At 40.2% G+C, this 26,613-nt stretch overlaps 1 protein-coding gene across 1 annotated transcript; it reads right to left on the bottom strand.

The window, feature by feature from the left end:
* On the bottom strand, nucleotides 1–26,613 carry LOC121709644 (beta-1,3-glucosyltransferase-like). Its single transcript, XM_042093209.1, has 15 exons — nucleotides 26,353–26,613; nucleotides 24,601–24,647; nucleotides 24,213–24,243; nucleotides 21,895–22,004; nucleotides 17,019–17,095; nucleotides 15,971–16,082; nucleotides 14,251–14,387; nucleotides 14,042–14,105; nucleotides 9,613–9,741; nucleotides 6,887–6,956; nucleotides 5,329–5,442; nucleotides 2,444–2,543; nucleotides 1,414–1,533; nucleotides 1,061–1,205; nucleotides 1–580 (listed from the first exon to the last, which is right to left on the bottom strand). Exons 1-15 carry the CDS (start codon nucleotides 26,414–26,416, stop codon nucleotides 410–412), a joined length of 1,491 nt encoding a protein of 496 aa, XP_041949143.1. The 5' UTR covers nucleotides 26,417–26,613; the 3' UTR covers nucleotides 1–409.

Genomic DNA, 26,613 nt, shown 5'->3' with positions numbered 1-26,613 from the left:
TACTTTTCATCAGAGTAAAAATTTATTGTTCTAAACTTCACGTTCATGTTAAATTGGTTTTCGTGCAAGAGAAATGTGTTCTGTGTTGCATAGCATCATTACAGATGTAACAGGCTACCAAGATTTTTTGTCATAATTGTACAACACTCAAAGATTCCACAAAAATATAAAGGCACACCCTCATTCACTCATTCATCCATACCTGGCAGTGCAAAAGATTTGAAAATATTGAGCAGAGCAGAACAGCAACAATAAAACACACACACACCAACACTTTTTGGGCCAAAATCTGTCGCTCTCACAGATACACACACTCACATAAACAAACACACAAAAAAAAATACACACCGGCAGCCTAACTACACGGCTCTGGGTGAAGGCCTCCTTCTCGTACATCTTTGCTATTACTCTATAACTCTTCCTTAATTTGTCCTGGTCGATTCACAGCTTCTCGTCCCTCTTCTACTGTGTCCATCAGCCAACGTTTGTAGACGTCCACAGGGTCCACGTTCCAGTGTTTGTGGAAGGAGATGTGTTTCTCTCGGGCAAGGAATTTTTTTGGATAATCATCTGGACGTGCCTTTTAACAAAACAATGCAAAGCAAATGAAAGCAACATTTAGATACATATGACATTCCATCCCTGAAATTAAGTTTGAAGGAAACATCACTCACTCACTCACTCTCACACACACACACTCTCACACACACTCTCACACACACACACACAGACAAACACACATACCTAAAACATGTCTCTTTTAAAGACCTGCCTAAAAATATTCAGGGCCAGGCATGTCAAATAGAGTCTCAAAGCTATTTGCATGTAATCTCTTGGCAAAATGATGACGGTAAATATAAACTCAAGGTTAACGGCTATGGAAAGCGTGAACTGGGACAAGCTGCAAATAGTGACATGATTTGATACTAAGAATACTTCTAGAGAGAACTGAAATATATCAAAGAGTCCATCTCCCTTGCAGACTAGTGGAGTCTGTAAGGGGGATGGACACTTTGAGTAGCATGAAGCAAACCTCCAGACCCTCCACCAGCCACCTCACCTGGTGGAAGAGAGGACTGTGTGTGACGTGGACTCGGAGCGAGCTCAAGCACATCCCCAGCACCATGTCATCAGGAGCGTCGTCACTGTAGCAGCGGCAGCCCCCGGAGAGGATCCTGCGCACTGCTGCTCGGCTGAGCACCATCCTGTCAACGAAAATAAATGGGCTTAAAAAAAATAAAATAAAACAAACCAGAACAGAACAAGCTGCCAATATGTGCAGTGGATAGTTGAATGGCATTGCAATGGAAAACTACCCTGCAGGCCAATATAAGCATGCAACACAAAAACAAAACAAAACTGCAAATCAAAGTTCCAAAAATACACTACATTTTTAAAAGAGATTGACCTTACCCTCCTCCACCTGTGATATAACTGTAGCCATTCTGAATCAGTCCATATCCATACCGTTCACCCAAGCACACTGGCTCTTTGGGGTTATAGCAGCTCAGCAGTCTCCGGAGTCTAGGCAGGCTGAGGACACAGAAATGCACCGTAGTGCCGGACATTATATTATGTTATGCCGTCTGGCCCTTTGTTCAGTAAAATTACATTCATTCATGAAGTAATTTAGCAGGTGATTTTATCCAAAGCCACATTCAAAAGATACAGAGAAGAGAGAAAGGATTTTTCCAAACAGTACAGCAATATGTAAGGTTTTTATTAATAATACTAGATTAGGACAAGATATTTAGGACTGGGCATATAATATAGACCCTTCACTGCACAGAGATTTTGTGATATGATAAAAATATGAGAATTCCACTTTGTTTCCTCCTGTGACTGTCAGAGAGGATAGTGTTGTTTCGGAATAACACAACAATGGAATAGCTTAATCTTTAGAATACAATGCAGTGATATCAATGTGAGCTTGAGATAGGACAAAGAGAGCTCAGCAGCATATTGTATTTCAGACCTGTAATTTTGGGGCATCAAATATCATTGTCATGCTGCTTTGTATGGGTACAACTACAACTCAAGTTCACAAAAGTATCAGCATATTCAATCATAATTGTCTGAAATGTCTATTATTGCATGCTGTTGGGGGCTGTGAATGTTTCATTTAAGTGCTTCCAGCTAAGCAAACACTAGGTGAAATTTAATGACTGCAGTGAGAAGTTTCACAAAATAGATGCTCGTCAAGTGTCAGTATGGGTGTGCATGACATTTTTTAACACTGCATAATGTTGCAATAATTACAGAGAACTCTTACGCAACAAAGTCCTCAAAGGTCACATGGTATATGCTAATTGTTGAGTTTTTATCAGAATTATCATTTAAGAAAAACTAACTCATGCCACAGTTGAAAAGATCACGGCATCAAAAAAAAAATAATGACGTAAAAAACACTCTTGTGTGGGTAAGCCTGAATACTGATTGTCACCTGATCAGCGTGTCATCATCCACAATCACTAGCCACTGGCACTCAGGAATGTCATTGCTAAAGAAGTGTTTCAAGATGGCAAAGGTTTTCCCACAATGCCCTGCAAGATAAAGAATACATTCTCATGTTATAAAGGGTCTGAACATGCATGGAACATCCCAACATTAAGTCCATCCTCCTTGACATCCTCAACAGGGAGAAAACATTATTATTATTATAACATTATATTATTATTATTACAGAATTGATGAGTTTCAACAATGTTCCTAAATTTGCCTCTTTTTGAGGCATGTTCTGGTACAATCTTCAAATTGATTTTGAACAACACACGTTGTTGTTTGCAATGGCTGTCCAATTCCATGGCTCAGTTCTAAACACCTCATCAATCAATTGACACCTGTCAATCTTCACAGCATTACATGTCCAACAATATTGCCAAAAGACTCCAGTTAGCATGAAGGCCTATGCATAACCTACAGTATATCACCTCCAATTAGTTGTTGGAGGTGTGTTTGAAAGGTTTTACATGCTTTTTAGGTAGGTAGCTTGACATTTTAGACCAAAACTCCATAATTCAAACTATTAAAGAGACAAAAAACATAATGTAAGAATCTTCAAGCTACTAAACTCCAGAGGTGTCTGTTGTTTCAGTCAGACAGAGACAGGAAGAGAATGGAAGAGAGAACAGACGAGAGAGAGAGAGAGAGAAAGAAAGAAGAGAGCCCAAGTGTGAGAAAGAAGGAGAAAGAACACAGCAGGAATACCATGGAGGGAGACAGTCGAGCAAATGTACTTCACCTGACATGAGAGAATAACAGAGACGAGATTGAATGGGAAAGGTCAGAGATAGAATGACAGAGGTAACACAAGAACAGAGCAAAATGTACCGAGGAAATGAGGAGGAAAGGAGAGTAGGAAAGACAGAAAGACGGAGAGATAGAGAAATCAGACACCTTTAATAGGAGGCACCTGAGGAACCCAAGTAGAAATAAATGATGGGCTACAGGAACATAGTAAAAATACAGGGCCTCCCAAATCACTTAGAAATGTAATCAAACACTACCCAAAGTGCTTGCTGAATGTTATCTCTTTAATTATTAATAAAGACACTTAAACTTGCAATATTTGTTCTATTTTGGAGTAAATAGAGACCACCTATACCAGCATAGTAAGCTGCTTTGCCAATAGAGAACAGTTCTATCACCACAATCCTTTTGGGTCAGAAATTTTGTTTTTAATCTTTTTCCAGAATGTTTTAAATGGGTGGGGATTTGCACATCATCCGGTGATGCCACCTGGGCATGAGATAAAATCCTCACCAGTGCCGACTGAAGTGAAACGGGACCCTGGTATTTAACATCTAATTAAATGACTGTGCAGCAAACAACCCATCTGTAGCCACACATATTAAACAGACTGAGATAAGGATATTTTTAAAAAGACCAAGGCAGTGGAAAAATAATTATGTTTAAGCGTAAAAAAGAATGCAAACTTCATTATGCATTGAGTCAAAACGATTAGACACACCATGGTTTAGTGCTTAGCTTTTTATCATATAAAACACACTACCAATCTTTAGCAGACAAGTCAACGGTGAAAAGGGAGAGGTAAGGAGGATTTTGATGGGGTTTTTTTTACTAAATAAAATAAGAGTCAGCCAGAGTTCAGCTACACAGGGAAAAGAATGTTTAAAAAGGTCTCCTTCACTCCTGTACCCGGTCACACCTCCGACATAATTGGTGGATCTCTGTGTGAAAGTCTAACTGCAATTGTATTTCTGCATTCATGCTTTACCCTGAACTTTTACAGACATTGCCCACATTGCCTACAACCTTTATACAGTAAACATCTATGACTACAAATTTAAAAAACAAGTTGATTTTATATGCAGGCACAACCATGCCTCCACTACAAGGGACAAAATGTCTCTATTCCATAACAGCATGGCATCATGAGGGAAACACTAGGAGCTGATTCTGGTGCCAACTGAGCCGGCGATTTTTTTTTGCTGATAGAAGACTGACAAGAAGTGAACTGACTTATCGTGCAACAGATCATTTTTGGTGTGTCATTTTTGATGGGCAAGAAATGACAAACATACAATCTCCCAATGTGACACATCACAAACAAGACAGACCGGTGAGTATGTCCAGTTTTCACGTCAAACTTTTGGAACCAAGGCTAAAAGAATTTCTTTAAATCTGTTATCAAGGACATTTGAATAGGAGTATGTAAACTTAGAAAATTTGTGTTTGGTAGATTATTTCTCTATGGTAACAATTCTTTTTGGCAATACATCTTATACCGTTGGAAAGCCTGTTTAGTTCCCTTTCAAATGGTGGCCCATTTGTAAGGAAAATGCACTTGTAAGGAAAATGCATCCATGAAAAATGTGCCAAATCTCCAGATTTATTGCAACAAGCATTGTTACCACAGAGAAATAATCTAGCAAACACTAATTTCCTTACTTTTTGTGCTCAGTTTATATAGACCTATTGTTTAAAATAAGAAGATAAATGTAAACTTAAAGCAACAGCAAAGAGTTTTTTGTACCTAAAATAATGTTTCCAAAATCGTTTCAGTGGTTCATCAACTCGTAACAGGGTGAACAGCACTTTCTGCATTCGCTTCGCGGCCCTCTATCGGCTATAACCGCCCTATGTAAGTTTGCCGGATCGGGTAGCGGATCTGTAGTTCGATGGAATGAGACATGAGAAACTACAATTTTGACTTGCATCTGATGTCGCAATACATCGTACTTTCATAAAATCATGCAACATATTCTACCTTGTCTGTGGTCATTGTTATTTGCAAAGTTGGTGCTGGATAAACAAATAGTGCGTGCGACAGAGGGAAAGTTCTTTGGTGTTGCTTTAAGACTGTACCTCTTTCTGTGTTGGGGACCCCCAAGTCAATAGTTGGTATGGAGGGGTCAGTAGAGTCACTGTAGTACTCCAGATAAGCCGCATCTCTGGCCCATGTCTGTTTCACCACAGGGACTGAGAAAGACAGAATCAACACATGATGGGGGGGGAAGTTCCACCAAAACAAACATTTATTCAACCTCAGGTTTGTCTGTCTTAAGAGCAGTAGTAATTCAGGCAAATGGATTGCAGTTGCTCACATAAAAACACTTTTATCCCTGTGGCTCTTTTAGCCCTGTCGCTCTTTTAAAAACTCGGACATTAAAAAAATGAATTAATTTCAAGTCATTATGCAAATCAAGGTCATTGTGGAGCAGTTTGTTACCCACAACACTCCAAAGAACATCCGTCCCATTTGACTGTATGGACTGTTTTCATTTGTTTACGTTAATCTGCTGAGGCTTTTAGCCTCAATGGAGGGCACAGACAAAAACAACACAAATGAAACTGGCAAGACAGCCGGAACATATAGACAATGGAACAAATAAAAGCCTTTTAAAATAAATCTCCCCTATGGTCATATCCACCTCCCTCATTGGTTCAGAGACATTAACTTATTAATTAAAAGGGCAATGTTGGAAAGGTGTTAAAAATGATTAAGCCAATGTTGTCTTTGTTCTTTGTGTTTCATAATGTTGTTCTCCACACTGTTTTTTTTAGTGTGAGAGCTCATAGACCAGTTGCACATTTTGATTTTGTAATTTGTCATCATGTAGGGTGGCTAATTAAACATGATGCCTGGAATGTGTCAACAGAATGTGTTACGTTTTTATGTTTCGGATGGTGGGGGTACGTGAGCCGAGTCAGGATGTAGGTGGTGGTACGCAGGGAAAAAAAGTTTGGGAACCGCTGCGTCAGTTGATTGAGCCTTTGTTAGTCCAAGCAAATGCAGGTAACAAGCATCACATTACAATGCTCTAATGAAAAGATACTATTTCTATTTCGTAAGTCAGTGTATATTGCTAGGAATGACTATAAAACAACAGTTCCAACAGTAAAAATCAAAGTTTGTGTGTTATTAGTAATCTTTCCTCCAGCACCCGTATCTCAAAGTGCATGTTGTTGGATACCAGTGTTATGTTGGTGTCAGATGAACCACAATTACCCCCTCTATCCTAGACTGACCGGTGGAGGTCATGAAGGCATAATAATGGTAAAACAACCCAACAGCCACCACAGACAGATGGTTGCACCAGTAAACACTGAAAATATGCCAGGACTTGGTGGCTGGGCCAAATGTGCCGTTATACATGTATGTCTCCTTATTTCAGTTTCAGTCGTAAAGTTGCGTCAGACTAAAGTAAGCAAAAGCACTATGAAGAAAATCATAGCCATAGTCTCCTATGAGCTTTGAGCAGAGCTATCCAAATCAACCCGAATGAATTGAAGTTTAAGCAAAATATACTTTAATGCAAATCTGACGGGACTTTACAACTAACTGAAATAAGGAGACATATAACGACACATCAGTTCTCTTTCCACTTTACGGTCTTGTTTTGCATTGTGCAAATTCACTTACCTCGGTCTGTGTGGAATTTTGTACAGGTTTTCACAGCAACAAAGATTTCTTCCTGTTTCACTGGTTCTCCCTAAAGTTATGAAGAACAGTAAAGGGAATCCATCAAAAAACACTCGCTGCCGAAAGAAATCAGGTGAGAACAGAAACTAACTTAGAAGATGAGGAAAACTAAAATAGGCTATTCTAGTGCACCAGTACTGTACTTCCATCTGACTCTGATCCTCAGAGGGCAGTAGTGCAACATTAAAATGAATATCTAAGTGCACAGGCATCCTGCTTTGCTCAATAAGGAATTCAGTCAAAGCATAGAGAAGCCTGGGATGCAAAGGGCTTCTCTGTGTCTACTAATTAAAACCCAAGGGCCAGGGGACAGAAGTTTTTTGAGTGAGGAAACTAAAAAAGGTAAAGACACTGAACCCAATGACTTTCACTCTTGATCAATCACTGGCAGTGGTGTGTCTTGCATGCATTATCTTTAGTCCAGGCAAAGTAAGGTCTGACCCAAAATTAATTGCAACAAAATTTATTTTTTGGCACGGGAGAGTTCTCTCATGTGCAAAGCTGAAAGCACAGAGCAGCTATTGATGAACTGGTGACGTCCAGACTATATATAATTTTTTGAGCAATTTGGGAAGGGAACCACATAATGGTTTCCAAGTATTCTGCCAAAGCAAGAAACTGATGGATACAGTTGTCAAGAAACTGATGGTTAAAATTCTGAAGAAACTTGAGGTCGGTGTGAGGGGGGTATTGTGTGTGTGAGCAACCGATACATTACTCATCTTGCACTGGATCATCTTCCTGAATCTCAATATTCTGACCACAACTGTGAGAAAATTACTAGTACTACTAGTAATTACTACTACTAAGTCAGCACCAGTCAGAGGCTACATTCATTGTTTTCCACTTTTATGATGTCATCACATCACCAAAAGTAGGCCTATTGGTTTTACTAAAAATATTTGGCAATATTTTCAAACTACAAAAATACACACATTTTGATACAAAATACGAAGCCATTTTCAACCCAATCAAATACAAATTACAAAGTACTATTTTGCATTTGAAATATGTATTTTTACATATTACATGCATCATAAATACTGCCCATCCCTGGGAGAAGACATCACTTGTTCTGAGATATCATGTTTGATTCAGGAGATGCAAAATATAGGCTTAATTCAGTTATAATGGAACATGTACTGGTTAAGGCCATTAGGGTTTTTTGATTATGTTTTTATATCTGAAAATGTTCAGGGCTCTTAACTGTACAAAGTCTACAAGTTTCATGCCTTTATGAAAGAATTGGACCTAAATTTCACATATCCCTTTCTGTGAAAGTTCAACTGCCAAATTTACAGATTTGGCCATTGACCTATGCATAAATAATTTAAATTTTGACAATGTTCCACCACTTGGAATTTAATGGACTATTGGTATGTGATATGGGAAGGTTTAATGAACTGAATACAACAAAAATAATTTATGTTGCAATTAGTTTTAGGTTAGGTGCTTTTTTTCTCACAGACTACTTGTCTGTGACTACTTTTTCCTACTAAATGTCAGGAAAAAGCATTTCACACACTTGTGTTGTGTTTTCAGAGGAAAATGATGGTGTGATGGTGAGGTGTAATGATGAATGATTCTCAGAAACAAGAGAAAAGGTCTCTGTGGGTATGTTTATGTTTAAGGGGCAGGTGCAATCAAGCTTATTGGGGGACTTCTGCTATGGTCCTGATGGCAAATCACTTGATTTTGGAGTATATTTATTTGCATGGCAGAATATGCAATAACCACACACCCAACCCTGTCCCCAAAAAACACCAGGTTTGGATAGGACTCTCTTCAGAGAAAGCATACCAGGCATGCCAGGCAAATACCAGCACAAGTGCAACCAGAAACACTGAGCAAGGATTATGGATACCAGTCTGTCCTTTGAAAAGGCTAAGCAAATAAAATAGGGATAAAGACAGTAAATCAAGTTTCACTTTCCTTGCACATAAACTTAAACATAATCTTCAAATGTCAGCAAAAGGCATCTGCCAAACTTTATGTGACTGGAAATGTTTGTTAGTGTTCAAAAACAAGTGGACAGGTGTTTGCATTCTTCCCTGGTCTGTGAACACATGCAATCAAGCTCATTAGGGGGCTTAATTAAAATAATTGTGTCAAAGTTTTGAGGAAAGCTCACTTGATGTACTGGGACATAAATTAATCTGCTTGGCAGGATATTGAAGAATAAGACACCCTCTCCCCCTTTCCCCAGCAAAACACACATCTGCCATTTCAAATGAGTGCATGCAAGAAAGCAAGGCGATTCAACGACTGAAGCTGAGGTGGAGTGTGAGATCCATGAAGACAAATGCTTATTAGCCTACTGCTAGTTTGTGACCTTCTCAAGTCACCAAAAAAGGTGTGAAAATCAGCACCTGTGTACCTATCTTAAGATGTATATGACTGTATACCAACAATGGCTTGCCTTGCAAAGTCTTTTCTTAAAGAAAACAACATACACGACAAAGTAGACTTGTTGTTGACTTTGAGGTTTAAAATAAGTACCTTGAAATATACCTTTGATAATGAAATAAAATCTACATGCAGTATAAACAACCCCAACATTTCAAACTCTATTCATACAGGCAACAGTGCTACTAACCCATCAATAATAAAGAGATGCATGCAAATGCCACAAAGTTTCATTATCAGGAGGATATAAAAATACATACGCAAGTAGGCAGTTTGTCGACAACAGTGGCACAGTGATCACTGACTCCGGACTCCAGCACTTCAGCACAGAACTCTGGGACTGGGGTCAGGGTGGAACCTCTTCCCTCATGCCAAATATAGAGGGCAATCTAAACAAGTCAAGAAAAAAGCAGAGCATAACCAACAAGCAACGTCACATAAAATCCGCTGTGAAAAAATGAAGGTCATATGAAGGTTTTGGTGTGAGATTCTGAAGGAGGGACTGAGATTAAGGTCTCTGAATATCACTGGCAGACAGACAGACCAGACGAGAGACTCATCTACATTGTGTTCATGCCCCTCCCTGTTGGCCTTGCAATGGCAGTGCAACAGCCTTTGGCTGGCGCATGGTCTTATCTGGATAACTGTTCCACACCTGAAGAGGTGTAGATAAATGGCAGGCCTTTTGTCTCCTAAGGAGGGTTGCGTTTTCACCACTACCTCCGTTTGCTTTGTTTTTGTGCATTATGTATGGTCCCTGAATTGTAAGACCAATGTTTGTGAACATTAGTGTCCATCTTAGTGTTGACAGACAGGTTGCACTTTATTTATTTCTCAATAAAGCAAGCGCAAGAAAACTCACCAACTCACATTGTTTAGAGTGTTCAGATACATTCCTTCCTTGAATTACCTAGCTCCTGCAAAATTACCTCAGGTTGCAGTGGTCCACCAAAAGCTCTTCAGTCATAAAACTGAAGAGCTTTTACAAACAAAGTGGCGGCAATCAGCAGTCAATTCTCTACATGCCCACTCAACGCATCTGACTCAGATACCGCACTCCTACAACCTCTAGGGACTGCTGGAACATCTTTTTCAGCATTCACGCCTCTCTCCGAGAGTGAAGTGTCCAGACTCCTGACATGCAGCCGTCCTACCACATGCTCGCTGGACCCTATACCTACGAGCCTACTTCAGTCCATCAGCCCGACCATCGCTCCAGCTATCACACATGTGATCAATGCCTCGCTAACCTCCGGCACATTTCCAACAGCGTTCAAAATGGCCCGGGTAACACCGTTACTTAAGAAAGCTTCTCTCAACCCTGCTCAAGTCGAGAACTACCGCCCTGTCTCACTACTGCCTTTCCTATCCAAAGGCATTGAACGAGCAGTCTCCAAACAGGTCTCTGACTTCCTTTCACAGAACAACCTTCTGGATCCAAATCAGTCTGGGTTCAAAAGCGGCCACTCTACCGAAACGGCTCTGCTGTCTGTAACAGAAGCCTTAAAAGAAGCCAGGGCGACCGCTTGGTCATCAGTACTCATTCTGCTTGACTTATCGGCTGCCTTTGACACGGTTAATCACCGTATCCTTCTCTCTATACTCGCTGACATGGGAATCTCCGGTTCTGCTCTCTCCTGGTTTGAATCCTACCTCACAGGACGCTCGTTTAACGTATCATGGCTTGGTCAGCTATCCGCACCTCACCATCTCACCACAGGGGTCCCCCAGGGCTCAGTGCTGGGCCCCCTCCTCTTTGCTATCTACACCACCTCCTTGGGACAGATTATCCGTTCGCACGGCTTCTCATACCACTGCTATGCAGACGACACACAGCTCTATCTGTCCTTTCCACCTGACGACCCCCTGGTTTCAGCACGGATCTCGGATTGCCTTTCAGACATAGCTACATGGATGAAGGCACACCACCTCCAGCTGAACCTCTCAAAGACTGAACTGCTGGTCATCCCAGCTAAACCTACCATACACCACGACATCAACATCAAATTTGACTCCCTGTCTGTTTCACCGACCAGGACTGCAAGAAATCTAGGAGTTGTTCTTGACAACCAACTAAACTTCTCAGATCATGTTGCCTCAGTCGCCCGGTCATGCCGTTTTGCACTCTACAACATACGGAAAATCAGGACTTACTTGACTCAAGATGCTACCCAACTTCTGGTTCAGGCAATAGTCATCTCACGACTCGACTACTGCAATGCCCTCCTGACAGGTCTCCCAGCCTGCGCAGTGAAACCACTTCAGATGATCCAGAACGCGGCAGCGCGCCTGGTCTACAACCAACCCAAAAGGGCACATGTTACCACGCTGCTCATCCAGCTACACTGGCTACCTATGGCGGCCCGCATCAAATTCAAGTCTCTAACGCTTGCCTACAAAGTAGTCTCCGGTTCTGCTCCCACCTACTTGAATGCCCTCATACAGACTTACACTACCTCCAGACCGCTGCGCTCCTCTGACGAACGACGTCTAGCTCTACCACCGGTACGCTCAAGCCAATCCAAACTTTTCTCATCTGTTGTTCCTCGTTGGTGGAACACACTGCCAGTTCCTACAAGGGCAGGGACATCCTTTTCCACTTTCAAAAAACTCCTGAAGACCCAGCTCTTTAGAGAACATCTACTCTCATAGCAACACTTACAACAAGTCTTACTGATCCTAGCACTCACCAGCCGTTTTAAACTGACAAGTAACTGTTAAAAACAGCACTCACCGACGCACTTATTCTTACTGTACTCTAATGTTTTTTTAAACTGTCCTAAAATTGTGAGAATTGTTCTAAAACTTACTGTTTACCATGTTAGTCGCTTTGGTTAAAAAGCGTCAGCCAAATGTAATGTAATGTAATGTAATGTAATAAAAGATAAGACCACATCATTAGCGTTGTTTAGATTTTTCAGATACATTCCTTCCTTGAATTACCTAGCTCCTGCAAAATTACCTCAGGTTGCAGTGGTCCACCAAAAGCTCTTCAGTCATAAAAGATAAGACCACATCATTAGCCTTGTTTATACTGTGGGCCATCAGTATAAACAGGGCTATTATGTCTATTAAAACAAAATCAATGCTTCACTTCAATAATTTAGTTGTTTGTGATGGACAAGTCGCTTTTATGAGAGATAAGCAATTTAAATCATTTCCTTTTAGTAGAAACTGCTTGAGGCTAAATATAACTTTTTCAGAGAGAGGACATATTGACACACTGGGACAAATGAGGGACAGTCAACATGAGTTAGCAAAGTGAGGGCTGTAATATTTCCCAGAATGCATTGCAAATATGAATGGGTGAGTGTAGCACAAGCATACCAACAGAAGCACAACCCAGAGAAACATATTTCCCTCAAACGCACAGATGACGACCAATAGTGTATGGATAACTGGCTCTCAGGTCTCAGGCTGAACTGATTGTTACACAAAATCTTATGTGACATTTTCATTCACCGGAGACAGAACCGATCAGACCATATAATGTTCTAATATTGTATAGCTAAGTTAATACCGGGAGCTGTGGATTTTTGCAAAACAAATAACTGGCTCTAGGTGGAGGTAGAAGTGCTGGTTTTTTTCCTAAAACCGGCTGATTTATGTTGTTCTGTCGGAGTAGTGTCGGTTTCAGTGAATATGATCCAAAAAATCTTGCCAACTGCTATGAGATACTGGCCAGTGTTTGGAAATTATTACTGATCATGCCATATTTAGGGATAATGGTCAGGTGAAGCCTATCTCTCTATCATCACATAATCGTGTGTGCCCTTTATTTAAATAGTAATGATAACTGAAATTACTCAAATGGGCCTGCAAATGGCCCCTGCAAGGGCACAGGTAATTTAGTCTAAATTGATGGCAAGATGAAGACAGCATGTTATCAGAAAATATTGGAAGACAATTTGCAGGCCTCAGCCCGAAAGCTGGGCAGGGGACACACTTGGACTTTGCAACATGACAATGATCACAAGCACAAGCAAATCAACCCCTTCAGTAGCTACAGCAGAAATAAGTGAAGGTTCTGGAGTGGCCATCACAGTCTCTTGACCTCAATATGTCACTTTGAGGCGGTCTCAAGTGTGTAGTTCATGGAAGATAAGCCAAGAATTTATGGGACCTGGAGGCTTTTTGTAAAGAAGAATTGGCATCTCCACCATCTGAGAAAATAAAGGTATTCATCCATAACTATTACAAAAGACGGCAAGCCGTCATTGATGCTAAAGGGGACAATACACAGTATTATGAACTAAGGACCATCTCATTATTTGCATTATTGCCATGTTTTGCTTGATGAGTGTACTATTCTGTGACGGTTTCATCTGAATCAAATAAATATTATGTGTTTTACCTGCACTTGTGTTTTTTTAAAAGAATTTAACAAATTCCACCAGGGTGTGTAAACTGTGTAAATCAGCACAACTGCACACAGTGCATTCTGGTTAGGCAGAATGACTGGTCAGTATGCAAATCTGATCATCAACCATTCTGGGAAACTGCATTACATTTGATGGATTATGTTATTTGAAGTAGTCACAAAGGGCCACATATCTTAACCGAGCAGACACTCCCTAGTTTCCCAGAACCTTAATACGCTGGTGCCATACCCATACTATTGCACTTCCTACATCTCTCAGTCACACAAAACACTCGTATAAGAGTTGCGCTTATGCGTGGCACACCCACCTCATGTTTGAGATCGATGGTGAAGTCTGACTTGGGTGACTCACTGTTGACTCGCTCAGCCAACCTGAATGGACAAAAGCAACTGTTAGGTGAAAGAAGCTCTCCTTTGACTGAGAGAACGGCAGGAGAGGAGAGTACAACAGGAATCGCAGATTAGCACCTTTTCTCTTATCACAATGACATTCAACCAAAAGGCTTTTTGCGCTAACCTGTTAAGCAGTGGACAGCTCAGTCCCCAACCAGCTGCAAAGTCTGGGTACTTAAAGGAGGAGGGGTCATCGAAAAAAGCATAGTGGTGTATAATAGTTGACTCATCATCATGGAGAGGACTACCAAGAAACCATTCCTAGATATGACAAGGCAGAAAGATGGCCATGTGATGTTGGGTTAGCAACACTAGCAAATATACAACTCCTGGTGCCTTGAAGAGTCAGCCAATTCTGAAGAAAGGTCATTGACATTTGAGCTCAACTGCTAATCAAATTAAAGGAAGGAAGGAAGGAAGGAATGTTTAAACTTGTTGCTCAGCTTCAGTTTGAGAAGCATGAAGTGACATACACCACTACTGCAACAACAACTATTACTACTATATACAACCCTAAAACAGAAAAAGTTGGGACATTGTGTAAAACGTGAATAAAAACAGAATGTAATAATCTGCAAATCTCTTAAACTCATATTTAGTTGCAAAAAGGACACAGACAACATATCAAATGTTGAAAATGACAAATTTGACTATTTTGTGGAAAATATATGCTAAGTTCGATTTTGATACCAGCAACATGTTTCAAAAAAAGTTGGGACGGGGTAATAAAATGCTAGAAAAGTTGTGTAATGATAAAGAAAACAAAAGAAGGAAGAATGTTTCACAACTAATTAGGGTAAGTGGCAACACGATTGGGTATGAAAAAGAGCATCCCAGAGAGGCAGGGACTCTTAGAAGTAAAGATGTAGGGGTATTTATCACTCATATATCACATGATAAAACAATGTCATTTTAATGCTTCTTAACATGAAATTGTGAAGTATTTGCAGAGCTTATCATCAACAGGACTGAGGTAACGTGGGAAAAGGTCCTGTGGTTAGACCAATCAAAGTTTGCCATTCTTCTTTGGAAATCATGGACTCATTTGGGCTAAAGAGGAGAGGGCCTATCCAAGTATCCAACCTATCCAACTTGTTTTAGTGCTCAGTTCCGAACCCAACATGTATGACGGTGTGGAGGAGCATTAGTGCCTGCAGCATGGGCATCTTGCACAATTGGCAAAGCACAATCAATTCTGAATGATGTATGCAGGTTTTGAGCAACATACAGTATACTGCCATCCAGGCAATGTCTTTTCCAGGGACGACCTTGAATATTTCAGAAAAAACAATGCCAAAATGAATTCTGCACATATTTAAATAGTATTTCTCCATAGAGGAAGAGCAGGTGCTAAGATGGCCTGTCTGCAGATTTGTCAAACTAGGTGCATAATGGAATGAAAAACATGACTAAGAATACCCCATACTGTTGAGCAACTGAAATCCTATATTGGGGATTAATGGGACAAAATTTCATTCTCAGAACTGTAGCCAATGGTCTCCACGGTTCCTAAACATTTACAGAATTTTGTTAAATGAAGAGGTGAAGCAGCACAGTGGTAAACATGCTCCCGTCCCAACTTTTTTTGAAACATGTTGCTGGCATTAAATTCAAAAGTAACATATATTTCCATGAAATAGTCCAAATTTTCATTTTCAACATTTGATATGTTGTCTATGTCCTTTTTGCTGCTAAATATGGGTTTACGAGACTTGTATATTATCACATTCTGTTTTTATTTGCATTTTACACAACGTCCCAACTTCTTCTGTTTTGGGGTTGTACTATGTCACAAGCAAATCAGACATGTGCATCAAAATGTGCCATAAATGAGCATACCTCACCTTACCAGCATCAAAATGGCTGAGGACTTGCAGAAGCCTTGGGATTTTCACCACTGTCACCTCCTCGATGAAAAAGATCCAAGAGCAGTTTTTCCCAAAAGTAGCAGAAAGGCTTGACGAGGAAATGTACAAAGTACAAATACTGAATAAAATGTAGGAAACTGAATAGAATGTGAAAACTAACAAACTCAAAACGTGCTTGGACAGTTGGATAATCAATTAGTGACATTAAAGGAGAAGTTCGGTGTGATATTGACCTAAAGTGTGTTGAAACATTATACCGAGTGTGAACTTTTGTCTCATAGCTCATCTCGGCTTGTCCCCTGCACTCTGATATCTGGCGCTAGTTAGCCGATGCTACCAACAGGTTTTCAAAGGGTTTGCCTCGGGCATCGGCCTAGCCATGCAAATAAATAACTGTTCTATTCCAAAAATAATTTAGTGGAAATGCATGGATTCCAGTTGCTGCTACTGGGAAGCAACTGGAATCCATGCATTTCCAGGGAATTATTTTTATAATCTGATCCCTTATCATACCTGTTCATTCACACTCGTCGCTCGACTTACCATGACTAAATTCAAGATGGCGGCGAACGGTAAACTTCCTGAAGGTACTGTCTGTATAAAACGTCTTGTAAATAAACTACCAGTGCTTTTTCAAAGATCTCAATGTCTCGTTTTAAATGTCAGGGCCCTCGGAAGTCTACTAATGAAGTATGGAGCTACTTTGAGCTTCGTAAATGGTGTAAAACAGTGATTTATTTGCATGGCTAGGCCGATGCCCAAGGCACCCCCTTTGAAAACCTGAGTGCAGGGGACAAGCCGAAATGAGTTATGAGACTCTGTATCATGTTTCAACACACTTTAGGTCAATATCACACCGAACTTCTCCTTTAATGCTACGCCTGTTGTGTGATTGATTGATAAACTGGTACATCTGTATTTCTGTTTCTGTACTAGCGGGCAAGTGGGTAGCCAAAGCTTGTATTTTATTATTATTGAAAAAGTATGGTTCACATGACTGAGGAGGCCAAAGACCTGTACTCACTAAGGCATGATGGGTAGAATGCTCCAATTCCCTTCATAGTCAGAGAGATTGTGAAGCAACAACACAACAGGAGGATCCTGCCAAACAAAGAAAAGATTAATGGCATACTCACACTGGGCACAGTTCTTTTTTACCGTGCCGGAGTACAGTACAGTGATCCCACTGATCAAACAAACCGGACTTTGGGGGTCAAGCGTACTCGCGTACGGTACGGATGCTATAGTGCAAGTACACCCTAAATGGCACCTCAAAGACAGTACAAGCTGTGCTTTTAAAGAGTTTTGGATGCAATAAACTGTGTAGGAAGGAGAAAATACTTATGCTCTGAACAACACAAGTGAGTTGCTTTGCTAGCTGTATTCATTTGCTCCCCATGAGGCCGTACCAACAGCAGTGGGTTACCTGTCAGATATACAGTATTGATCTCTTCCCTGGGCAACTCTGCCCTAGCCTGGTAAACCAGATTCATTCACAAAGTGGTCCCTCAAGATTGGGAACCCCTTCTAGCACTCACATCGCATCGCACATCGCATCTCAAAGTTTGTCCTAACTTTGAAATCACTGATCCAGCCTAACCAATCACATTGATCAGGGATTCATAACGTTACTTCCTACTTAGGCTAAACTTTACAAACTGACAAAAAAAGGAAACAAAAGGGCCTGCCTTTGCTGTAAATAAATTTACACATTCTTCTGACTGCAATTTTTAATGTTTGCAAGAGTTGCTACTACCGTTTACCACAGCCACTTTCAATTTCGAAACTATAGCATCATTCCCCTCTCATCGCTGATTGGGCAGGTAATCTGCCGACCAATGGAAACGTTAGTGAACTATGGTGTTCCAGACTAGTATCTCCCTGAAAGATCTATGTGGGCCAGGCTAACTCTGCTAAACCTGCTGCTGTCTCAAACTGACCAGACTTGGTTGTGTAATGTATGAAATTTTTTGAAACCAATTAGCTGCTCTTCATCCCCCAAAACACACAATTAACTTGTTTACAACTAAATTAAAAGCATTTTACATTGAATTTATCAAAGCATTAAACCTTACAATTCCCTTGCCATTTAATCATTAGATGCAAAATAACTGCTGACTAGGCTAAATGCAATACAATATAATGACCTGATTGCAAGGCACAGCTTCTTTGCTGCAACTAAGAGATACCTTTGTATAAACAGCATACACAACTAATATACATCTTAAAAATAATAATGAGCACAAATTAATTAAAGAAAACAGGCGTCCGGACCAATATTGTTTTGGAAATAATATCTTTTGGCCAGTCACCATCAAAAACTCTATACTTCAGTCACTTCTAGTAGCAGTAATGAAAATTCCTCAGACACAGACAGTCCAAAGACAACAAAAGACAAGTCAAGATTGTCTAATCTTCAACCCATAGGCATCACAGTGCTGTGTTCATTTACACACTCCACCATTACGCTACAAATAACAGAAAAGGGCTTGCACTTTGACTGGACTCAGTTACACTAAACAAATACATCCAGCTCATGAGGACCTCCCCAAAAGCAGTCAACACAAAGACAAATGTTGGCTAAATGAAATTAGGCACAATAGCCAACATACTATGAATTTGATCCCAACGGACAGATAGAAAACACTGAAGAGAATCAGCTGAACAGTTTGAGTTTGATGCAGAATGGATATGGCATGTTTTGGACCAATTCACATGCTCCATTACATACTGTTCCATTTTATCTGATCGTCCACAAATCCTCTGATTTTTGTCAACGTTTTAGTTTATTGTTGATAAGCATTTTCAATAAGTTCAATTAGCACAACTGTGAATTATATTATCCCTTATATAACCACAGATTCAAAAAGCAAAGCAAAAAGTAACACATCACGATGCCTTCTATTGCACAATGTCCTAAAAAACAAATGGATAGCCTCTCGTACCGTTTCATATCAATAGCTGGGTTTCAATTCATTGTTATGGGCATTTTGACCAGAATAAGAAATCCTGACAATGAAAATGTTTTAATGTGAATAAAAATTTCATTCGCAGGTGGGGTCGGATTATTTTGCTATTAACATAGGGTATACTGCAACTAAGATTGATGGCAACAGGTTTATTTGCAAAAATCTCCATTTGTTACTATTTTAACAGGTGTTTCTATTTAGGTTTTAATCCCTGCCCACCCACCCACACACAGTCCAAAAGAAAAAAAAATGGTCACATAAAGGCACCAGAAATAACCTCTGCAATAATCCTGTGCTTCGTTTGTCAATCCATCCACCTGGAGTGTCAATTCCATTTAAGTTGCCCTGACAATTTTAGGTTTTAATCCCCACACTGTTCAAAACTCCTCTTTTCATTAGGAAAATGTCCATTGTTTTATTCAGTTTACAAAGCTGATAGAAACTGTATAATCAAATTTTCATGAATGTGCATAAAATATGCACGTGAGATGTATGGAAAGCCAGATGATGAGAATCTTTGCTTGCACAGAAGCTCTCGGATGTGTCTTTTGTTTACTTTAAGTTGTACGGTGTTCGATGATTGACAGTGTAAACAAAAATCAACCTGGAACTACATCGACAGGGCATATGTGTTAAGAAAGTAAGAAGACTGTATGTAATGATAAAATCACCCTACACTGTGTGTTAACGCAACCCAGAAAACACCTGCAAAGAAACCCTGTCTCTGGGACAGCAGGTCATGAGGTCAGGTAATCAAAGGGTGTACACACTCACGCACACACGCACACGCACACACACACACACAGTCCAAAAGAGAAAATTGGTCACATAAATTGGCACCAGAAATAACCCTGTGCTTTGTTTGTCAATCCAGGAAGTGGTGGTGATGGTAGCCCTGCCATGGTCTATTCACCCTGTGCCTGCTTTGTGACTGATAGCCACCACCTCCTCAAATATGAGACACTACAGGATCAACATGGTCACGACTCTAACATCACAGTCCTGCAACTCTTTTGCACAAGTAATTAGTATGAAGTCACACTAAAAATGAATTCTTTCTTAACTTCAACAGTACGGTTTTAAATTCAACTTTACATTTAATTCTGTAATTTGAACCGTTGAACACCTGGAGTTTTCTGGGGTCTGGCGAATTGAGGGATAATGGGCAAACTACTGAGCAGTGTTGAAATGGACAGTGCTACAGCCATCCTCTGGTTATATGGTTGCAGTCAAATGGGGGGCGGGGGGGGGGGGGGGGGTGGGGGGGCAGGGTCAATGAGGAAACTGATTAGATCTCACTGAGTTGTTTTTCAATAAACTAATTGAATGAAACAAAACAAACTTAAGTTGAGTTCACTCATCTATTCGTCCAATCACTGCCATGCTCAGGTTGAATTACAAAGTGATTTTTCACTCACATCTCAATTTTAACCAAGCCAATCGACATGGGTTATTCTCAAGTTGTGGCAATTCAGATAGGACCACCTGAGTCACAACCCGGGAGAGAAGCAACGATTAGCAATACAATGGGTAAAACAAGCAACCCAGGTCATGCCATTCAAACTGAAATTGACCTGACCCAACTTGGGAGCTTAGGTGGGTCACGGAGCACGGTCAGACATGCCATGTTAACTCTTTCAGACATTAAATTAATCAAAGTTTGTATGAATGGGGTAAATCAGTGTCTAAGGGACACACAAAACATATGATCCCCAAAGACACTATGCATCCATCTACTATGCATCCTATAAAAAAACATCTGAAATGTGGAAGAACACCATGTCTGAGAGCTCTTGTTTTCTACTAAAGCCCGACCGATAAATCGGTGTGCCGATATTAGCTATTTGTTGATCTATTGGTATTGCCATTTATAACGGACGGTAATTCTTTAAACTAGATGTACTACAGAGGGGTACAAAATATGACCGCCCAGTCCTGCGTGGTTATGGGATGGGTAGAGATGGCCCCTTGAGCCCAACGTACAAAAAAAAAAAAACTCTTGACTAAACCTACTTTACTTGCGCGGCGTTCATAATAAAGTAAAAAAAAGCCCAATACTGATCCTTATCTAAATTTCCAGTATTGTCTTTCCATTGCTGCACTGCAAACACTCACCAGCTAAAATAGGAATAGCGCCTATTTCTGGTATGAACGCTCACATGAAACGTGACACAGTAGGTATGCAACAGACACACAACGCACACGCCACAGCGGTCTAACTCAACCGTAAGTCGTGCGAGTATGGACATTATTATGACCGCAGCAGAAATTTGGGGTGTCCTCATTTAGAGTCTGAGCCTTTGTGGTCATCCTGGTTTTGCTCATTTATAGTACACATATATAGTCTACTATTCCCCTTTTAAACACAAATTATGACTATCAACTGCACAGAACCGCTCACATAGGCAACGTGTTCAAGCCCCTAGTTATATGAGAGTGTGGACATTATCTTACATTATCAATTTTCCTTTCCAATCACACAAAGTATTGCATTGTTCAATGCTGCCAATGGCAATAAAACATCATAAAGCATGAAGTACATGCCTTGGATGCATTGGTGGAACAAATACCTGACGCTATTATTCGTAATAATTATTTCATAATTAGTGTTTCATTAGGATACCAAATAGTTAGGCCTATTTAAACACAATGTCCCACCTTGATCAGAACTTTTCAATATGCTAAATATTAGAGTACATTTTTACATTGAGTTGAATGAATATCAGACAATTTATTGTTTATTGGTTTTTGAAATCCTCAAATATCGAAATTGGTCTTTAAAATTCCATATCGGTCAGGCTCTATTTACTATACAGTATAATAATAGTATTTAATTATCCTACTGTTAACATCTTCTCAAATACTCTGGTATATTTCATGATGGGACACATGAGCACAGGATGAGGGGGTGAAGGGTGGAGGCAAGAGTACCTGGTGGAGGCTGGTGGCCTGATGGAGAAGGTCCTGTCGGTGCTGCTCTGCCCAGCGGGTGTGGTGAGCGCTCCTCTGACTCTGGATGACAAACACCACCTGGTTCAACTCTACAGGGAAGTTGTGGGACCAAGAGAGATGCTTAATCAGTGCCCTCTATCATCCACTGTGAATATTCTACATATATTCTTGGGGGAGTCATATATGAACAGAGCAGAGAAGAAGAAAAGTAGGAAAAAAAACATTTAAAGACAGAAACGGATGCAAAGGGGTATAGAGAGGTTGGACAAATTTCCATTTTTAGTGGAAATGTTTGCTTTTTTCCTGCCAATGCATCACTTAAAAACATTTTTTTTAATTACTTTTTAAAGACTGTAGTATGCTTTCCATGATGTTTTTGATTGATATTTACTAAGACCAATTCTAGAAGTTTTCTCAAAATTAAGTGGTTGCATGTTTTGCCTATATCCATATCATCAACAACATTTAACAAAATAGTGTAAATTATTGCTTGCCTTGAATCTAGAACATGCCATGCAAAGACCTAACCCAGTTTGCAAAAGATATGCAGTCATAATGCTTATCTGCGCAAACAGATTAAATCATTTCAAAAGGTTCCTAAAACACCAACACATCTCCAGATAGCTTCAGTTCAAACATTGAACATTTTATTCATACACGTAATTAGATTAAAACCAAGAAGTACTGGGACAGAAAGTACCCATTTGCCATGACTGGAACCCATTTTGAGCCTTATCTGCACAATGTACAAAGAAATGCAAAAGTATATGCATACTGAATTCTTTTTACTGCATTTCGTTGTCTTTGTACTTGTACTCTGCACAATGACAATAAAATTGAATCTAATCTAAAATGCTGGCGCGTTGGGAGTCCTGTTCGCCCTGTCGGGACTTATTTTCCGATAATGACCAGTGTTCTATACATTAAGAGAGAGTGTGTGTGTGTGTGTGTGTGGGTATCAGAGGCGATTGCTCGAAGACTACAGGGGAAGCTCAGCCTCCTCTAAAATATCACGGAAAATCGAATCAAATAATACTGCTAGTTCAGCAATAAGGTTTTGTCGGTCATTTATCGTGATTTTGCAACCGGAATAGGCCTACATTGATGTGACCACACAATCCAATAAAAAAACCATGCAAAAAACCCATAGACGCTCAGGTTCACTGGACTTTCAATGGCACTACAGAGTGGGCTGATCTCAGTGCAGAAAAGCTAGACGTTTATTGGACAAGCGCCACAAAATAGTAATTTCCAGGGAAGCCCGGTGTCTCTGGGAGTGAATGGGACAGTGGGATGGACTCCGAGCTTCTGTATGATGATTGGAGGAACCGTCATTGGACTCTTCTTGATTGACAGCATATGTCGCGATCTGACAGGAAGTGTTTCAAGTAAGTTCAGGCAAAGTCCTTTTAGGCAAGTCCCTCCACTCGGCGGCCATATACCAACGTTTTATGGGCACTCATTGGGCACAGTTTTTGGGTCGAACTGCGCGTGCGCAAGGCTTCACGAGACCAATCTTGCTCCAGCGGCGAGATCACAACACATGATTGGCACGATGTCTTCACAACACACCATATGATTGGCTCAATGTATTCACATCACACCACATGATTGGCTCAATGTATTCACATGTCAACGTTTTGCCGAGGAAGGGGTGGGATATGTGTAGACAACGGCCATATTGGCGTGACAAACTAGCCCCATGAATTTATATGGAGTATTTTTTGAGTGCTGTGTCGCCACATTAGAAAGTCTCTGGTTCAGGGGATGCCTTAAACTTTAGTGTTGGAAGGTGAAGTCGAGAGGCAAGGCAAGTTGCAGCTCAAATTCTCATAATTTGTGAGGGGTCTATACAGACGGTTTCTATTTGTCTTTGTAAATAGCATAGGCTACTGTAAATAAAACCGTAATGTGAAGTTACAGAGTTTGTGACTTGCTTTTGTTTCAGTTGTGTATTTAGGCTTAGATAGCTCGCTATATAACGGTGTAGCCTGGCTAAAAGCCTACCAGGGGAGATTAAAAAGGAAACAGCAAGGCAGATGAACGTACAGAATAGTCACAGAGAAATAACTCTTTAAACTCACCCCAAGCTGCCATGTCTCAGAAGTCTATACTGTTTGGTCTATTCTGGGTTTTGGAATAATTTTTGCCCTCAAAGAACAATATGGCACCTTAATAATATTAATTTAATAATTGACCATTTTTATCAGCGCTTCCCCTATTCCAAAGAGCAACAACCACCACTGCTGTGTATGTGTGCGTGTGTATCTCTACAAGTGAAATACCAGTAATCTCACCTGTCTGTCTGTCCAAAGAACGCTCCTTCACCTGAGAATGAATAAGAAAATGACTGTGTAGGTCAGACACTTTCCCCAAACATCAAATTTGATTACTGTGATCTATAATGCTTTTCTGTAATGATGAAACAAAATGTCAGAGAGATAGATAGATAGATAGATAGATAGAGATACTTTATTGATCCCCAGGGGAAATTCAAGAAAATGTTCAGTCATCTGGTCATTACTCTGGTATTTGTATTGGTAAACCAATATATTGGTAGTTTCTATTGTGGGCCTATCTTTAAAAAATGCTCTTAAGAACGTCAGATTATCAAGTCAGATTATCTGAGTTTTTGACTCTTTCCAGATGGACAAATCTATATTAATATCCTCAAATTACTCTTACCTGTGCTGTACCTTCTCTTACGCTACTGTCAGTGCAGCAGAGTACACCTGTAAAAGACATGAGAGAAAAAGTAAAGCCATCCGTCATTTCTGAGGTGTTGGAGGAATTTAAAAGGACTGCTTGTAGGTTACAAGCAAAACAACACTGACCATCAACAATATCAACACAAATGCCACTGAAAGGCCTTGACGATGAATATCTGGTGCACAAATAGGCTATGTGGGCCATTTTAGCCTCTTGCTTGATTGAATAGGCTACCAAGCAAAGTTCAACAGTCACATGGAGATAATTTGAGAAAGAACTAAAACAGCCAAACAAACTCAGTTCAGGAGCAGCCTACAGATTATAACCCAATAATATTCCACACATGGTATGGCATAGATAGTGTAAAGGATGTATAGGCCTATCATTAAGTGCTTCTTCAGTCTCTCATATGGTTTATTTGATCATAACAAATCCAACAATACAAGTTGGCCTACCGTGTTTTGAGAAAAGTGGTCTACATGATACTGAGCAAGAAATAGGTCTATCTGTCTACAGTCAACAACTTCGCTAAATCTGAGATAAAGTGGAATAGAACATTATGTCCAATATTCCAATATAGTTTAATGTTCTGCATTTCTCATTAGTAGGTCACTTTGATACTAAAAGTAGGATTTTATGTAATGACTTTATGATATCTGTACTGTCCCTGTGTATATCTCTGTGTGACTGTGTTTAGAGATAAGCAGGAATATTATGACTTTGCAGTGTTTCACTGTTCTGCTAGGCTGCGTCAGTAGCTGCTCTGGATTGCCAGGCTGCCACTAATCAGGGTCTGATTCAGTGTAGTCCACGTGAGATGGGATGACCAACACCATCTCCCGTTAGCCTGGAAGGATACTTAAACCCTAACTATTTCCTTGTCTAGTTAGAGCAGCTGATTAATCTTTAGGTGAAGTCATGCTCTCTCCCTTGATGCGCATCATTGTAAATAAACTCTGTTCCTGATTTTTCATACTATTGGTCTGACTGGGTCTCTATTAAATCTATGGTATCAAAATTACCATCAAATCCAATTATCTTTTCATTTAAAAATGAATGTATTCATCTCAAATACCTTTGCATTGGTTTACAATGATTAGCTAGACCTGTAGCCTACATTATTTTGCATGTCAGTATAGATTTACATTTGCTATAGCCTATTGAGGTGGGTAGGCCTGGGCTAGGCTTAACTCCCAATCTTTCGAAATCATCCCAAAATGATTAGGTGAGTCTGGCTGATTTGCAAACTGAAACTGTGTTAGGCTATTTTGTCCTGCAGTCGCTTAGAAACGGTCTTATGGCATCTGACCTTATGTTTTTGGATAGATCAAAGGACAAACGCTGTGCTAACAAGCAACAAGACTACCTCGAATTTCAACACATCCATCAAATCAAAACACAACACAACAGTCTGCTTTTAGGCTTAGATTGAAATAACCCCCCTAACCAAATGAAGCAGCACAACACAACGTTGGCTGGCTGCTACACAGCTAGATCCTGTTGGCAAGAAAGTGGAGCGGTAAGACATTTACAACTGTTAACTAATTAAGTTTAGTTCTATCCACGCGTCTTCTCGACTATTTACCAGTCTAAGTAACGTTAACCTACATTCGCCAGCTTGGAGGAATCTGAGCGCTAAATTGTATCCTTCTTTATTACCCACTGCTTCCTGGAAGTATATCGGCATGACGTAATTAAGACTTGGCGATCCGACCCAGTCTTACTTACCGAGCAAAAGAAGAAAGCTCCAGCATATATTTGTAAACCATGTGCAACAGCAGTCAGATGTCATAACGCAATGTGGTGTGCTAGTTGTTGTTTCAGAGTTGCACAGCCACTTGATATCCTGTGATGATTTTTAATGACCGCCAGAAAGAAGATGGATTTTACCGATGAATTTCTCTAGTGCTGTTTTAGATTGCGCACTCTAGTGGCCGATATTTCGACAGTAGGCCTACAAAATGTGCCAGGTCCTGTTGGTCTCACGCT

Source organism: Alosa sapidissima, chromosome 5, assembly GCF_018492685.1.
Source record: "Alosa sapidissima isolate fAloSap1 chromosome 5, fAloSap1.pri, whole genome shotgun sequence".
NCBI lineage: Eukaryota > Metazoa > Chordata > Actinopteri > Clupeiformes > Clupeidae > Alosa > Alosa sapidissima.
This window is presented reverse-complemented; position numbering and strand designations above follow the sequence as displayed.